The sequence below is a fragment of the Podarcis liolepis genome (assembly GCF_965112155.1).
Source record: "Podarcis liolepis genome assembly, chromosome: 14".
NCBI classification, from domain to species: domain Eukaryota; kingdom Metazoa; phylum Chordata; class Lepidosauria; order Squamata; family Lacertidae; genus Podarcis; species Podarcis liolepis.
In genome coordinates, this window is record NC_139569.1 from 43,496,000 (window position 1) to 43,513,052 (window position 17,053).

The following is a 17,053-nucleotide window of genomic DNA, read 5'->3' on the forward strand; positions in this document are numbered from 1 at the left end:
TACAAAATTGCCTCAGAGCAGTTAGTCAAGGAGGTTTGTGAGCTGGCATGAAAGAAAGCTGGGTACCATTGATTTGTTATCAGCAAAATGAAACAGAATTGTTTTAACTCAAATCAGAAAAAAGAATTCTGAAAAGTAAGTGCATTATGCCCTCTGAATTGAGGCAAATGTTTGCATTCATGCCATTTCTGCATTTGCTGAAAATATGATGATTTTGTTGAGGTCTTTGCTGGCCGTCCTTACCATTTGGCTATTTTCAACTACACACTGTTGATTATTAATATGCAAAAGCAGTATATAAGTATTTTGATAAATAAATTAGGGTACAAAAGAAGCTTTTTACCTGCCATTATTATAGCCTTTGGCCTCTGCAGAATGACAGAAAACCCTGTCTCTGTCTTCAGGGAAATAAGTAGGAAGATTATGACAAGAGAGAAGTTAAATGAGAGACGATGGGGAACAAGGTGGGATGTTTTTATGTCCGACAAATAAGGACTCAGATAATCAAATCTTAACTTGCTGGTTTGAGGCACTATTTATATAGTCCAAAGCACTCTAAATGTCATGAGTCAAACATTGCCTCGGAGGATGGCAAGCTATTACTGGTTAGTGAAGACAACACTGTAGAATAAGTGTCTGGAAGAAGGCAATGCCCTACATTTCTAAATAAACACATAATCTCACCAAACGTTAAAGACTAAGTAAGACATTTTCTTCCCAGTTAGATTGTTCCTCAGCATAGTAACAAACCCTCAAGACAATGACTTCATCTCTCTTTACCTGGGAAGAGCTGACAATTCTTCTTTTATCTTTGCACCAGTCCATGCAGAGGACTTTATTGCCATGGCCTTTCAGTGTCCTTCTTGTCTTCATCACAAACTGACCCAAGGCCTCCACACGCTCCGCCACCTGATGAACTGAAAGGAATTCAAGACAGAGAGTCACTCTGTGCTTTGGCAATGCATGCAAAGCTCCAAGATGATGCTCGCAAGTTAAGGGAAAGGTTGTCAACTGGCCTGAAGCCTTAACTGATGTGGCCAAGGGACCTCAGGGGTTTGGAATCATTACAGAGCATGAAACAGAAATGATTTTATGGCATACTAATAAGAAGTGGGGGAGAAATCCATTTTTGTTTGCATTTTAAGAAGAAACTATCCAATTTGCATTTCTCAAACCAATATGTGAAGTGAAACACACTCTTTGAAATTCACATTTCTCCTAATTTTGCAACGCAATGTATACATAAGTGCATTAGGGGAAACGGCTTTCAAAAATGTACACGCCAAGAGAAATTCGCCCTAAAATGCTGGTGAGTTTTCAGTAGGGTTAAATTTTTTTATAAACACCACAAATTGGAGACAGAAATGTGCAGAGCTGATTTCAAGACTGGGAAAAATGAGAAATAGAGAAAAGCTAAAATTGATGGTTTTGTCCATCCATACAAATAAAACGACCTTTGTATAAAAAAAAGGTAATTTCATAAAATTGAGAAATAAAGGCCTGTGGTTGTACTCAACTAAGTCCTACTCCAAGGTGACACCCTAAAATTAAATTATCCCAGTGGAGGACGTTAAGTTGATTTCTAATTAATAGTTCACCCACTTTTTCTTATATCTTCAGAAGTTAACAGACTCTTTTATTTATCTAAAGGTTTGTCTTGTCCTTCCTCCAAGAAGCCCTGAGGGGTATACATTTTTATTCCCTCTCCCACCCACACATTTCCTTCTCACAACAGCCCTGTGTGGTAAACTAGGCTGAGATAGGTCACCCCATGAGCCTCTTTTCCCAGCAGGCATTTTTGTTTTGTTTTTGTGTGAAAGCTGAAGATTCAGGGAAGCGTCTGGAATTAGCCGTGAAGAGGCCAGGTCCCTGACTTCTTCCACTGCAGGCTTTGGGCTTGCGGGTTGCAACCCAGAGATTTGCATGGCGGGCAATGAAACAACTGTGTATCTTGCGCTGCCCCTTAAATAATGAGGCAAGAGAAAGATTTTTAGCACCTATCATGACAAGGTCCCCTGGCCAGAACCTCTCTGACCTGATTTTATATCTCCTCGCAGACACAGGTAAGTATGTGACCTGGCGTGTAGCACCCTTTGAAACTGCCGCTAGGAAAATTAGAGCAAATTATATAGCCAAGGTAGACACCAACTGTAAAGGAGATGAATTTATTTGACCCTATCTACATCAAGCTATTCCTGCCAACCTAGCAGTTCGAAAGCACGTCAAAGTGCAAGTAGATAAATAGGTACCACTCTGGCGGGAAGGTAAACGGTGTTTCCGTGCGCTGCTCTGGTTCACCAGAAGCGGCTTAGTCATGCTGGCCACATGACCCGGAAGCTGTACGCCGGCTCCCTCGGCCAATAAAGCGAGATGAGCGCTGCAACCCCAGAGTCGGCCATGACTGGACCTAATGGTCAGGGGTCCCTTTACCCTTTACCTTACATCAAGCTATATTCTATCTTTATCACCAAACTCCGAATATAATTGCACACTGTATTAATTAACATTATTTTTTAATATATTAGTGGCCATTTGATAATTTTAGCTTATAAATTTTATTGTTTAATGTCTTAATTTGTATATTAAGGTACTTTTATAGCTCTGTTTAGAGTAGGTAATGTCTTGATAATATAAATGTTTTAAGTTTTCTGTATCAATCCAGTATATTTTCTTTCATTTGTTGAATGATTCTGTGTACATTGCGGCAGCCTTTGGCTATGTGCAATAAAACTGACTGACTGACTGAAACAACTGTGACCCACTTGCTCTCCACTGGATCTGGAGTGTGATGGGGCAGGTAAAAAGATTTGGAGAAAAGGGGCTTCCATGGGGGAGACAGCTGCGGCTGCTTCATCTCCCCCTTTTACTACAGAATTTAAAGTTGCAGCACAGACCTCTGGCTTACAACTTCAGCAAAGTGTGCATGCCTAAAGTTCAAGGCAGGCCTCTGCTTTCTACTGGTGGAACACAATGGTCCCAAATACTGTTTGGGCACCAACTGTTATTTCCTGAACGCCAGTTTTTATTTTTGGACAGGACTCCTGGACCCAGTAATGATGGGCAATGCTTTATATATGACTTATTTGGCTGCAGCTCAAACAACCCTTTCCTCCCTCTTTTTAAAGTTACTCATTGATTTATTAGCCTTTCAGTCATCATCCTAAAAGGAAAGCACTCAGTTGCATCTCCCTGAAAGTAGGAAAGATCCTCTTTTCAGCTGCAAAACTGAGACGAACATCCCCGCATAGCAAAAGCCACAGGCAACGACCACCGCTGAACCATTTTCTAACTATAAAGCCTTAGAACCTATTAGAAGCCTATATTCAGTGACTCCCAAGTAGCATTTAGTGGCTCCCATATCTAGTGCCTCCTATACCTGTTTTGTTATTAATAGACTTCTACACAAACATCTCAAGGTGATGTACAAGAAAAAAAGCAAAAGACCAGTTAAAAACACAAAGAAATGATCCATTTTAAAAAACAGAACAATACAAAATAGACATTGGTGGCAAAGACACACCTTTGCAACTGGTAAGGCCTGCCAGAAGAAAAATGTCGTCAATTTAAATCCTAGGATTCAGGATCTGAGGGTCTAATAGTTATTTCCTATTTCCTTCATTTCACAAAATTATAAATGATGGTTTAAAAAAATCAAAAGATTTTACAAAAAGTTAAAACAGTAAAATCGTGATTTATTTATATTTACAATCATACTTAAAAACAAGCAAAAGTTTAAATACTAAAACTGCCTCAACTTTCTGGGCATCTGGGTAGGCTTGCCTGGATGTTATTAGCAGGAGCCTAAAAGAGTACAAGGGACGCAGGTGGCGCTGTGGGTTAAACCACAGAGCCTAGGACTTGCTGATCAGAAAGTCGGCTGTTCAAATCCCCGCGACGGGGTGAGCTTCCATTGATCAGTCCCTGCTCCTGCCAACCTAGCAGTTCGAAAGCATGACAAAGTGCAGGTATATAAATAGGTACTGCTTCGGCAGGAAGGTAAACGGCGTTTCTGTGCGCTGCTCTGATTCACCAGAAGCGGCTTAGTCATGCTGGCCACATGACCCGGAAGCTGTACGCTGGCTCCCTCGGCCAGTAAAGCGAGATGAGCACCGCAACCCCAGAGTCGGTCACGACTGGACCTAATGGTCAGGGGTCCCTTTACCTTTAAAAGAGTACAGTAAAGGCACCTGCTTGATCTCAGTAGGCAAGGAGTTCCGAAGTATAGGTGAGCCTCATTATACAATGGGGCTCTTGCAACAATGGAACGGGCGTTACGTGGCACCTACAGCAGTGCCAATTCTGTCGTTTGAAGCAGTCGAGTGGGCACATGTGGGGATAACAAACTGGTCCCAAGTTGTTAATAGTCACACTTTGAACCTGGCCCAGTAGCAAATTGTTAACCAGTGCAGATATGTTCTAAATCTCTGACGTTTAGGAGAAACCCGGGGAACTATTTTCCTTGCAAGCAGATTTTCTGGTAGAGCAGAGTGGGAAGCTTGTGGCTTCCTAGATGTTATAGGACTACAACTCCCATCATCCCTGACCACTGGCCATGCTTCAAGTCAGAAGGTGAAGCTTTAAGGCTCTAGTTATCCACAAGAGAGCAGAGCCTGGAAACGGGAGTCTGAGCACAGATGCCCAAAGGCTTATCCACACTTACCTTTCCAGGCAAGGTCCACACTTTAAAGCTCGGACACTAAGCCATTTTCTTTTTCTTTTTGCCCCAGAGCTTTTCCCTCGAAAACCTGCTCTTTAAAGCTCAATTGGAGCAAACTGCAATCCGAATGGACGTTTGCTCCAATTGAGCGCTAAAGAGCAGGGTTTTTGCAGGGAAAGCTTTGGGGGCATTAAACCCCAAAACACTCAGACTTGTGCCTGGAAAGATCAGGGCAAAAGATAAGTGGGAATAATCCCTAAGAGTTGCTCACTTGTCGCTCTCCATGGTCCTGCATCTCATGACACATTCCTTAGCCTTTTGATTGATTATTTTTATTGACAGTTCTTTTGCTTTATTGGATTCTAGCCTTGATTTTAATGAGTTGTTGTTGCTTGGTAAACCACTTTAGAGGGGTTCTTTGTTTGGGGTTTGTTTGTTTTTTGGTATATTAAGCAACCTCCAAATTGATTAAATAAAGAAATAATGGTTAACAGGAAAGTATGTTTAAAGCTCACATGCTCACAAATTTATTGACAGCTGCACGAATTATGATAGCTAGGAAGTGGAAGGGGCAAGCAGAATATAACATGGAAGAATTGTATAAATAGGTGTGGGATATAGCTATTAACATGTGCCATTAAGATAAGATGGGAAATATGCAGGAGAAATTATTTTGAGGAGATATGGAGGGTGTTTGTAAAATCTGTACTGTTAAAATGGAAAGGGGTCAAACCATCACAAGAGGTGTTGAAATTTTGGAAGATTGGATAGTTACAATGGAACGGTCTCGGGGATGGGGTGCACATTTTTATTCTTATTTATGTACGATTATTACTTTGTCAAAATAAAAAACAGTAATTAAAAAGGAAAAAAATAAAGCCTTCATTTCATCTGAACAACAACATAGTAATAAAATACTTGAGGCTACAGCCCTATACACACTTAAAGGTAAAGGTAAAAGGGATGCCTGTTAGGTCCAGTAGTGGCCGACTCTGGGGTTGCGGTGCTCATCTTGCTTTACTGGCCGAGGGAGCCAGCATTTGTCCGCAGACAGCTTCCAGGTCATGTGGTCAGAATGACAGGCACTTCTGGTGAACCAGAGCAGCGCACAGAAACACTGTTTACCTTCCCGCCAGAGCGGTACCTATTTATCTACTTGCACTTGGACGTGCATTCGAACTGCTAAGTGGGCAGGAGCAGGGCTCGAGCAACGGGAGCTCACCCCATCGCGGGGATTCCAACCGCCAACCTTCTGATCAGCAAGCCCTAGGCTCTGTGGTTTAACCCACAGCGCCACCTGCATCTTACTTGGGAGTAAAGCCCATTTGACTCAATAGGACTGAATATTTATGTTGACACTTTAAGGACATAAGAACAGCGTCCTGCTTCCATAGAGGCTGAACAAATGCCCCCAGAAAGTCCGAAAGCAGGAATGAGTTGGTCACCATGTACACCCCAACTTTGGGGGCCCATTTGCAAACAGGGGGGGGGACTGTTCTGGATCCCATGCACACAAACATGCAGCCTCCCTCTTGCCTCCCTCCCCACCAATGACACTTAAAAATGTAATTTGGGTGTCCCCACCCAGCAAGCCACTTTGGGCATGTGGGCAGGGGTTAATCTTACAGAAGAGTGGAAAAGAGGGGGGGGGGGAGGAAAATAGCCTTTTCCCTTCAGCTGCAATTTCTAGGAAGATCAAACCCCACCTCACCCCATAACAATCAGTCAGGCTTGAAAAAAAGTCTTTCATTGGCTCCAATAGAAGGGTTTTTCAAACCTAATTGCAATATGAGAGGGGCATGAGAGGGAAACAGAGCCAGTAGCAATGGGGTCTTCTTCTTAAAAAAGTATTAAAGATTTTCAAGAAATACAAAGGAACGTGCAATGTCTCTTTTTTGTTGTTGAGATTATAAAGTCTTTTGGTTACGTTCAGCGTAGGACAACATGCAATTCGGTTTGAAAAAAGTGTTATATTGTCTACAATACAAGGTTTATTATTAAATGAATTGTGGTGTTGGTAGGATCTGGGGGCAGATGGATTACCGCTGGGTAAGGGAGAAGCTTCTTTCAAGCCTAATTTCAGCAGGTGGGGTGAGGGGAATGGGACCCAGCAGGCTCTTGCAGGTGTAAACACACCTGTGAGTGTTCTGCTGGCATCCCCACACAAATCTAAAAAACAGATGGCAGGGATGGTGATCCTGTGACCCTACAGATGCTGGACTACAACTCCCATCAGCCCCAACCAGAATGGCCCCATACAGCCATGGATTATGGGAGTTGTGATTTAGCAACATCTGGAGGGCCGCAGGTTCCCAAAGCACAGCTCTCAATGCTGTTATTCTTCTCAGCCAACTTAAAAGTTTCCCCGCCTTCCCAAAACAGCATCTCCCCTTCCATCTTCCAGCCATGTAAAGCAGGCTTTGCCAACCCAGGACTCTCCAGATGTTTTGGCCTGTAGCTCCCATCAGCCCCCAGGCACCACAGCTAACCGGTTGGCGAAGGGCTGCTCTAAAGAGCTCTAGAAACAAGTAAGGCTGGGGAATCCTCTCCCTGTCAGCCTACCATCCTGTTTCCAATGTTTGCAGACAGCAGCAGATGGATTTAATCAGGCAGGGCTTTTAAGACAGCAGAGGGGGGAAACTGAGCGGATTTTTTTAAATGCAACTGTTAAATAAAAGACAGGTGCCCTGCGGCTTCCCCCGGCCCCTGTTTTTCATTGGGTCGCCTTAAATGCTCTCCCCCGGCCTGGATCTGGCGACCATTATTACAGGAACCGAGCATAAAGCTCAGCCTTGCGTGCACATCCGCCTCTTGCATTCCCTGGCATGTTTACATCTCACCAAGCACCCCCACCACCCACGAATAAACACATATCTGCTTCTGAGGATCAGGCATCCAGCGACGACAGGGGATATTCCACTCCTCCTGCCTCGATAAATAAATAGCTTTTATTTACAGCCCCTGCCCCACTTTATTTTCAGGCTTTCGGATTCAAACGCAGCAGCTAGCTAGCGATGCTGCTGGATATGATGATGATGCTGCGAAGGGCGATTTCCTTGCAGCCACGCTCGGAAGAAGCACAACACGGGGAGGGGCAGGTGGAAGAGATGGACGCGGAGGGAGGGGGAGGCAGGATCCCAGGATCCCCACCCCCGATCTCCCATCAAACAAGCCCAGCACCCCACCCACCCCCCAGGATCCTTGGCCACCCCCCAGAATTGCTCCTATGATGCGCAGCTCCCTGCTCCCGTCTCTCTCTCTCTCCTGCCATCTCTGCTTCGGGTGGAGGGCAGCCTCTCCAAGGCAGCCCAGCGCCTCCCCCCCCCCGCCACCCCCTTCCCGGCCCCCGACTCACGCTCCACGTCGTGCAGCTTGGCCCGCTCCTCCTCCAGCTTGCCCTTGAGGCTCTCGGCCTCGGTCTTCAGCGACGCCAGGGTCTCGTTCTCCTTCAGCCCCTCGGTTGCCATCTTTGCAAGGAGGAGAGGGGGAAAGAGACAGTGAAGCGAGAGGAGGAGAAGGAGGAGCAGCAGCAGCTCCGGATCCGCCCAGCGAGCAGGGAAGAGGGAGGCCCCGCCCTCCTCGACGCTGATTGGCGCGCCGGAGGCAAGGCGGACGCTTGTCCCACTCGGGCTAGGCAGGGCCGGGCGGGCGGAGGCATCTTCGCCCTGCACCTTAAGTGGGAAGGGACCCAGCAGCGAGGGAACTTGGTTATTTTGAGCATCATATGAGCAATTATGCAGGCTGGGACATACCTCCCCCCCCCCATAGTTGCTGTTTTGATGTGGCACATGCACACTGTTAAGTTGTGGGTGAACATATCAGACGACACAGCAATTCTTCAAACAGCTCTTGTTTATTCACAGAACTGAACTGAAGGGTTCAGCCAGCCTGCTTATATAGAGGTCCACTACAACGCAACAGCAACCACTTTCTGTAACTATCCAATCAGTGAACGTCACTTTCAATCCCTTATTTGCATATGTGGACCTGAGTGAAAACTATCTACAGTATCCCTCTGCTGGCCCAGGGTGAGAACTTCAGTACATAACACACACTATTTGAATGGCACTGCCCATTAACTTGGGGGGGCAGTACCCTCAAATATTTAACCGGGGGCCCAAGGCACCTTGGTGCCTAGGAGCTGGCTCCTATGCATGGAATCGTAGATTTGGAAGGGATCATCTAGTCCCATGGTTCCCAATGTGGGGCACACGCCCCACTTGGGGGCAATTTGGTTTTTAAGGGGGGCAATTCAAGAATTTCCTCAATTCAACATTTCCTCATAGAGTAGCTCCATCCCCTTAATTGTTTTGATTGCTCTTTCCTGCAACTTTTCCAACTCTGCGTTATCCCTCTTGAAGTGATACACAAGGTGATGTACAAGAAAAATAGCAAAAGTTTAAAACACCAAGAAATGATCCATTTTTAAAAATAATACAAAATAGACACTGGTGGCAAAAACACACCTTTGCAGCTGGTAAAGCCTGCCGGAAGAAAAATGTATTCAGTTTAAATCCTAGGATTTAGGATCTGAGGGTCTAATAGTTATTTCCTATTTTCTTTATTTTTTATAAGTTATAAATGATGGTTAAAAAAAATAAAAACAGTTTACAAAAAGATAAAACAATAAAATCGAGATTTTTTTTTACAAGCATACTTATTGAAGTGATACTCTGATTTGTTTTTATTAGGTTTATGTGGGGTTTTTTTTCCTCTTTCTCATTTCATTTTATTTTTGTAAAGCACTTTGGGACATTCCGTTGCAGGAAGCAATTCATAAATTCATAACGGCGTATGTCTACTTGGAAACTTCCAGTGGGACTGAGTCCCAAGGAAACATATGCTCTATCCGATAAATTTACAGTTTACAGTCATACCTCAGGTTACAGACGCTTCAGGTTATACATTTTTGGGTTGCACGCCGTGCGAAACCCGGAAGTACCGGAACAGGTTACTTCCGGGTTCCAGCGCTCGCGCATGTGAAATAGCACTAAATCACGGTTTGTGCATAAGCGCCGAATCATGACCTGCACGTGCGCAGACGCGGCTCTGCGGGTTGCGAACGTGCCTCCTGCACGGATCACGTTCACAACCCGAGCGTCCACTGTATCTTATATATTCCCCACCTTCCTAATTTTTTTAACCCAATGTTGTACCACTTCCTCTTCCACACCCACACATTCCACCCCCAAAATCAGTATGCAGCATAAGTTTGTTGAAGACCATTTAAAAAACCCAGTGAAATAGAAACAGCCACATACCATTTCCACACATAGTGAGCAGTAGCTGACTTTTTCTGATTTGCGGTATATCTCCCGGAGGGCTCTGTCTTTGGAACAATTGTCGCATGGGCCAAACACATTGGCCAAAAAGGTCTGGTCACACATCTTTGCTGGGAGTTGGAACTGAAAGGGACAAGAGGCGGGGTGGAACAAGTAGGTGCTTGAGAATGATGCACGAAGCTTTTCACCAGGGCTGGCCCAGCCCACATTTGTACACAACACACATTTAAAGCACAGGGCTTCCCTCCACCCCAAAGACTCCTGGGAACTTCAGTTTACTCCTCACAGAACTACAATTCCCAGCACCCTTCCATACCGCTCAACAACCCTGATTTAAGTGGGACATCAGAGAATTACAGAAGCCATCTCAGCTTCTGACTGGATCCTGGAATGTCCCTCCTTTTGATCCATCTGCCCAAAAGGTGCTTATTTTGGGGGGGATAAATCAGATGGAAATTCCCAGGTGTCAAAAAAGGTTATTTATGTATGCCACTACTGCGGCCTGTGTTTTGTTAGGTCAAGAATGGAAAACAAAAGAAGAATGGCAACTTAAACAGATGGAATATGCGCAGCTTGCAGATTTAACATATAGAATAAGAGAAGAAGGAGAACATATGTTTAAAGAAGATTGGGAAATGTTTGTTGAATATATGGGTGAAAATTGTGTACATTTAAAAATGCTGGTAGCATTAAGATAAATTTGACAGTGTAAATAAGTTTTGATGGATGTAACAATGCAATATTCAATAGTAGAATATGCAGTGATTTGTGGTATGCAAACTGAACCAAGGGGGGAGGAGGAGGAGGAGGAGGGATGACATTGATTTAATGTTGTTTAAACAAATACTTTAAAATGTGAATTAGAAAATTAATTTAAAAATTCTGACTTTCAGCATCCCCAACAAACTGCAGTTCCCAGGATTCCTTTGGGGAAGCAGTGGCTGTTTAAATTGGTAGGATATTGTGCTAAATGTACAGCGCTGAGAAGTGGGAAAAAGGATGTTAATCAGAAGACATTGTGATGGTGCAGCTCAGATATTTTTTCTCCACGATTGCCAACTTCTTTGGTTTTTTGTACTATATCTCCTCCTTTTTTTCTGTTCATTTGTTCCTTCCTTCCTTGGATTCGATCAGTAAAGGCTCCGGCAATACTCTAGATTGTGAAGCGTTGGCTGTAAAACCTTCCCAAACAAACAGTCCTGGGAACTGTAATTTGTTAAGGGTGCTGGGAATTGTAGTTCTTTGTAGTAAACTATAGTTCCTAGAAATCTTATTTTTTGGGGGGGGGGTGTACATTAAATGAATGCAGCTCTTCAGGGACAAGGAAAAAGTATGCCGGGACGGCGACAAAACAAGGGTAGGCGCAAAGAATCTCAGAATATACGGAATATACAAATACGGAAGAGCAAGAGGTCATTCCTCAATCCATTTACTGTTATTGTAACCATTTCAAAATTGCTTTACTTTTTACATTTCTATTAGAAGCCACCTAGCAAGAGCTCACCCTAAAAGGCAGGGTAGAAAATAATAAAACAAACCAAAGAGTGCTGTATTTTGATCTGCTGTAAAAAAATTAGCTATATTGCTTGAGGTTTGAGACTTCCAAGTCAAAATATCATACTGCTTACCTTCTTTCCCCTGGAGCAAGAACCTTTTGCCTTCCAGACACTTCAAAGGAATAATCTTCTGTGCAAGTAGAATTGCACAAGGACAGGCTTAATGCTGAGGTAATCTCCTTAGAGGGTATTAAGACACAAGCCTGCACTTTTGGATTGTAGCACCTTCCACGTTGCTGGTTTACGTGCCAGAGACTAACAATTGTTCTCAGTGGAAAACTCTCATGGGTGCAAGAGAAAATCCCAGGATACCAATTTTACACATCAGTCAAATTGTGCCCTTTTAAAAGTCATGGTTCCAGCCTTTACATGCTTTATTCTGTATGAAACATGCTTACAGATATCAATCAAAAAGGCCCCCAAGCGAGGCCTTTGCATCAAAGTGGGAGCCATTTTGAATCCATCTGTATGGCATTCAGTTTCCTGTCAGCCATTAACCGATCAAAAGGCTTCAAAGCAGGGGGGAAATTATTCCTTAAAATGAGCCCAGCGGTCATACTTATCTAGCCTGTGTCTTTTAATCTGTTCTACAATGCTATCTATTTTATAGGCCAGGGCTTAGAAAATGGGAGTTATTGTGCACATTACTTATGAGCTAAGTCTTTTAGCATCCGTTCCCCCAATGAAATCCACCCTCAGTCGACCACCAAAAGTTTAAAAGGTTTTTAGTGATAGTAAAGTAGTATAAACGTTGTTCTGAAGTAAGTCAGAGGAGTATTCTGCATTTTCAAGAACTCTGTGGACACCCCCCCCCAAAGTATCTGGATAAGGCCATCCCAGAAACCAATGTACAGATACAAAGCTGACCCAGTAATAGTTTGGTTTGTAACAGCGTAGAGTGATTCAATAAACTTTCACTTGCTTTGGTTGGTCTTTTGATGAACAGGATGGTGTACTGTATCTCTGTAGAAGTTTTTGATAGCAATAAAAAAAAGATTGTGCTGCACAATCACAGCTCTTGAAATCACATAGAAACAAACTCGTAAATTGAGGGCTCTCTTAAGCAACTGACATCACTGGATTCATGAAACAGTCAAGAAGCACATTGGAAGAATCAACCACATGCTTCTTTAATCAGGTGTGTCAAAGCAATGATTCTTCAACATCAACTTCGTTGGACTGGTCATGTTGTGCGGACGACTGATTATCATCTTCCAAAGTAACTAGAGTAGTACCTTGGGTTCAGAACTTAGTTTGTTCTGGAGGCCAGTTATTAACCTGAAACTGTTCTTAACCTGAGGTACCACTTTAGCTAATGGGGCCTCCCGCCGCCGCTGTGCTGCTGCCGTGCGATTTCTGTTCTCATCCTGAAGCAAAGTTCTTAACCTGAGGTACTATTTCTGGGTTAGCGGAGTCTGTAACCTGAAGCGTCTGTAACCTGAAGTGTCTGTAACCCGAGATACCACTGTACTCTATTTCAAACTTAAAATGGAAAGCGTAATACTGGTGGTCAACAAAAGAGGTTTAAAGACTCTCTCAAGGCAAATCTTTAAAAAATGTAGTATAAACACCGACAACTGGGAAACACTGGGCTGCGAGTGCTCCAATTGGAGAACGTCCTTTACCAAAGGTGTCATGGGCTTTGAAGATGCTCAAACTCAGGACAAAAGGGAGAAAGGTGCTAAGAGGAAGGCACACTTGGCAAACCCTCACCGTGATATCTCCTGCCCAGACTGTGGAAGGACGTGTGGATCCAGAATTGGCCTCCACAGACACTTACGGACTCACTGTTAAAACCGTGTTCATGGAAGACAATCTTATTTGGCTACGAGTGTTCGCCAGAGAAGAAGAGGAACTCTCAGCAAACCCCCAATGCTTTGAATGTTTTCATTCCACTCTTACAGCAAAGAGGACCTGCAGCTGCTTCTGGCTCTAAGAACTCCAGCCCATCATAGGGCAGCATCAAGCACAGCCTCTCTCTTCTACAAACACTGGCTGCCAATTAGCTTGCAGCCTAAGATTAAGGTGCTGGTTTGGGTGTATAAACCCACTGTAGCTTGGGACCAGGATAGCTGAAAGATTTGTCTCACCCCTTACATACTGTGATGGGTTGTGGGGGGGCCAGATTCCCCTAAATTCCTGGGTGCCAGATCGTCCCCAAAATTCCTAGATTTGGTAAAAGTTAGACTTAATCAAAGTTTGATTAAACTTTGCCAAACATGGAAACGCCTTGGATTTTGTTATGCTAACAAGCCAAGCTAGCTCAGAGCCAGCTGGATAGGCCATTAGCAGAGGACAAAGGCTGGTGATGGATCATCAAGGTAACCATCAGAGGGCAAGTCTGCCAGGCAATGGGGAGAGGGGCTTCTTCTTTGGGGGATGCTAGTGGGCAGGTTTAGAGTTTCAACTTTGAATGACAGTACGCTGGGGGGAGGTCTTTGGAGTCAGCAACAAGGGGGGGGGGGGAGAACTCCATGTGATCTGGGGGTGACAGGCTGTAAGCAAGCTATATAATGCATTTGAAATGGGCTTGTACATCTTCTAAAGAAAAACAATATCTAGAAACTCTAGCAGATGTCACTGCAGTTTTATCTTCAGGACTTCCACTGCAGAGGGAACATACAGTGGTGCCCCGCAAGACGAATGCCTCGCAAGACGGAAAACTCGCTAGATGAAAGAGTTTTCCGTTTTGGAGGTGCTTCGCAAAACGAATCTCCTATGGGCTTGCTTCGCAAGACGACAATGTCTTGCGAGTTCCTGCTGGTTTTTCCCCCCTTTCCCCCCTTTTTCTAAGCCGCTAAGCTGCTTATCAGCTGATCCGATCAGCAGATAAGCCGCTAAAAGCCTCTAAAAGCCTCTAATAGCGCTAATAGCGCTAATCCGCTAATACTTCAATGGGCTTGCTTCGCAAGACGAAGAAAACCGCTAGACGAAGAGAATCACAGAACAGATTCTTTTCGTCTTGCGAGGCACCACTGTATCTTAGAAGAGGTGAGCCAAAGGGATGGTCAGGTAAGGACCAATGTGAGATGAAGCACCATCCATGAGACTATTGTGTTGCTAGAGCTCACATCTGAAAGGAGTATATGCTAGAAGCTCCAAAAATCACCACAACACAGCACTTTTTATTATTATTATTATATTATTATTATTATTATTATTATTATTATTATTATTATTATTATTATTATTTTATAAAACAACAACGACGACAACCTTGACACTGGAAAAGTCAGAAAGCAACAGCTTGGTAGAAATGACATCTGGATTCTTCAGAATAAATGTGTTGGTGAGCTGTGTCACTAAAAATTTATTAGTGTGGAAGCACCCCTGACATTCACCTGGGAACATGACGCCTATTTTGGATTTGTTTTTGCAACAAATGAATGCATCTTAGCAAGCTTCCCTCCCTTACCTGAGTTTTTTGAGTGTGAACCCAGATATGTGACAATAATCTGACACAATAAAAATCATGGTATAACCGTCATCTATTTCATCTTATCATTTATATGCATACTTATTAAATAACCAAGATGAATGCTCCCATAAAACATACATATACAGGCATGTAAATTTACAGTGTTACAAATACTGTATCACAGTAAAATATTACAAAGAATTGTCTTGTTAGTCCTTCATTATAGAAAGTTATTTAGTAATACAGAGAACCACCATGGCCCCAGTGCCTTCAACATGACTGGAACCCGGTGCTGAGCACCTGTAAGCTACAATGAGGTCCAATCTACAAAAGGGAATAAGATTAAAGGCATTTGGAAGGGCCATAGGACATGTAGCAATCCATTTCTTACACCCCGATTTCCAAATGTTTTTCAAAAATTTATCTTCTAAGAAACACTACTTCACAGTGATTGAGGAAGCGCATAGGTGAGTGATGTTCATTTATCCTTCAAGAGATTGATTCTTTTTTAGTTTACAGTCGTATCTTGGATCCCAAACGCCTTGCGAGTTGAACGCTTTGGCTCCCAAACGCCACAAACCCGGAAGTGAGTGTTTCGGTTTGTGAACGTTCTTTGGAACCTGAACGTCCGGCGTGACTCGGAAACCGAGCCTTGGTTTTCGAACGTTTTGGAAATCAAACGGATTTCCGGAATGGATTCCAATCGACTTCCAAGGCACCACTGTATATGTTATATTCTAGTGAGAAAGCCAAGCTTGAAGCTGCTGGGGATCTGTATTGTTTCCAGAGCATGCGGAGAAGGGGTGAAAGGAAATGTCACTTGAAAGAGATATTTCGTATCTAGCATCAACAGCGGAGAATTCTCTCTGTTGTTCAGCATAGCCTGGAATTAGAATAAAGAGAGAAAAGATTAAAGTAACAAGAGCTCAAGCTGCCAACAGGAACAGGTTTTTTTAAAAAGAAAGCACATGTCTTCTGAATGAGATTGTGATTTAATAATCATACCTGCACTTTACGAACGAATGATGGAGTCACCCTTTTCTCAAAATCATCTATGGGTGTGTAGGAGTTGAGGATTTTTACTATCTGTAGGGACGATTTAAAGAAATTCATGAATACTTCCGATACAAGTAAAAACTGTAATGATTCTACAGTCATAACTGAAATATGTATTGAGGTTACCCCCCCCCCCAGGGCAGCAGAATGGAAAAACATCAAGGGGAAAGGGAGGTGTCAGGAGGGGCTGACATAGTGAATTCGAAATTGAGCAAAAAGGAGAAACCCTGTTATAATCCAAGGAATAATATGGGGACACAGAGGATGGAAATTTTCAATAACGAAAAAAGAAAATCCAGAAAAAAAGAGGGTGGAGGAAAGTCAGAGAAAAGGAAATGGTAAAAAAGCAATTTTAATGAAATGACTTGCACTTCAAAAGCAGTGCATGGCATCTCACCACAAATGTGCTCTCTTGCACAATGCTTAAAGGTAAAGGTAAAGGTAAAGGTAAAGGGACCCCTGACCATTAGGTCCGGTCGCGGATGACTCTGGGGTTGCGGTGCTTATCTCACTTTATTGGCCGAGGGAGCCGGCGTACAGCTTCCAGGTCATGTGGCCAGCATGACTAAGCCGCTTCTGGCGAACCAAAACAGCGCACGGAAACGCCGTTTACCTTCCCGCCGGAGTGGTACCTATTTATCTACTTGCACTTTGACGTGCTTTCGACCTGCTAGGTGGGCAGGAGCAGGGACCGAGCAACGGGAGCTCACCCCGTCACGGGGATTCAAACCGCCAACCTTCTGATCGGCAAGTCCTTGGCTCTGTGGTTTAACCCACAGCGCCACCCATGTCCCTTGCACAATGCTTACCAGGTTTCAAATAAGACAGTCTGTACAGCCAGGGAAGTTTCATAAATTGATACTTTAGGAATCTACCAAGCAAGGGAGGAAGACCCTAGGTATAATACCTGCACAGCAGTGAGGGATGTGCAGCGTTCATAAATCTCTTTGGCATCCTCATCTGTGGTCTTTTTAACCTGAAGGAGCCAAGCTGCTTGGGAAAGAGGTTCCAACGTCTCCTTGGCAGAGCTGCTCTGCAGATTCTTCTGCTTAAGCCACTCTTCGAGATAGCTGATATTACACCT

At 43.7% G+C, this 17,053-nt stretch overlaps 2 protein-coding genes and 1 long non-coding RNA gene across 9 annotated transcripts in view; 1 reads left to right on the forward strand and 2 right to left on the reverse strand.

Annotated features, from left to right (window-relative positions):
* The window catches only part of GNB5 (G protein subunit beta 5), a 38,557-nt gene extending 28,498 nt beyond the window's left edge, over window positions 1-10,059 (reverse strand). For 2 of the 3 annotated variants that reach the window (XR_014519265.1, XM_083475969.1), the window contains exons 1-2: window positions 8,013-8,206; window positions 781-917 (exon numbers count right to left, since the gene is read on the reverse strand). Coding sequence is in view for 2 of the 3 variants with exons in the window: in XM_083475969.1 (XP_083332095.1) it covers window positions 781-917; window positions 8,013-8,124 (249 nt within the window). In the remaining variant the exon portion in view is untranslated. Of the gene's footprint in view, window positions 1-780; window positions 918-8,012; window positions 8,207-9,918 lie in introns of those variants that run through there. The other variant, XM_083475970.1, reaches the window with a different exon arrangement.
* LOC310693666 overlaps window positions 1-17,053 on the forward strand; it is a 321,657-nt gene that overhangs the window by 29,387 nt on the left and 275,217 nt on the right. The window lies entirely within an intron of this gene.
* MYO5C (myosin VC) overlaps window positions 14,968-17,053 on the reverse strand; it is a 54,932-nt gene continuing 52,846 nt past the window's right edge. For all 3 annotated transcript variants that reach the window (XM_083475530.1, XM_083475531.1, XM_083475529.1), the window contains 3 exons: window positions 16,877-17,051; window positions 15,919-15,999; window positions 14,968-15,796 (listed from right to left, as the gene is read on the reverse strand). In XM_083475530.1, the coding sequence (XP_083331656.1) occupies window positions 15,644-15,796; window positions 15,919-15,999; window positions 16,877-17,051 (409 nt within the window). In that variant the 3' untranslated portion in view covers window positions 14,968-15,643. The remainder of the gene's footprint in view (window positions 15,797-15,918; window positions 16,000-16,876; window positions 17,052-17,053) is intronic.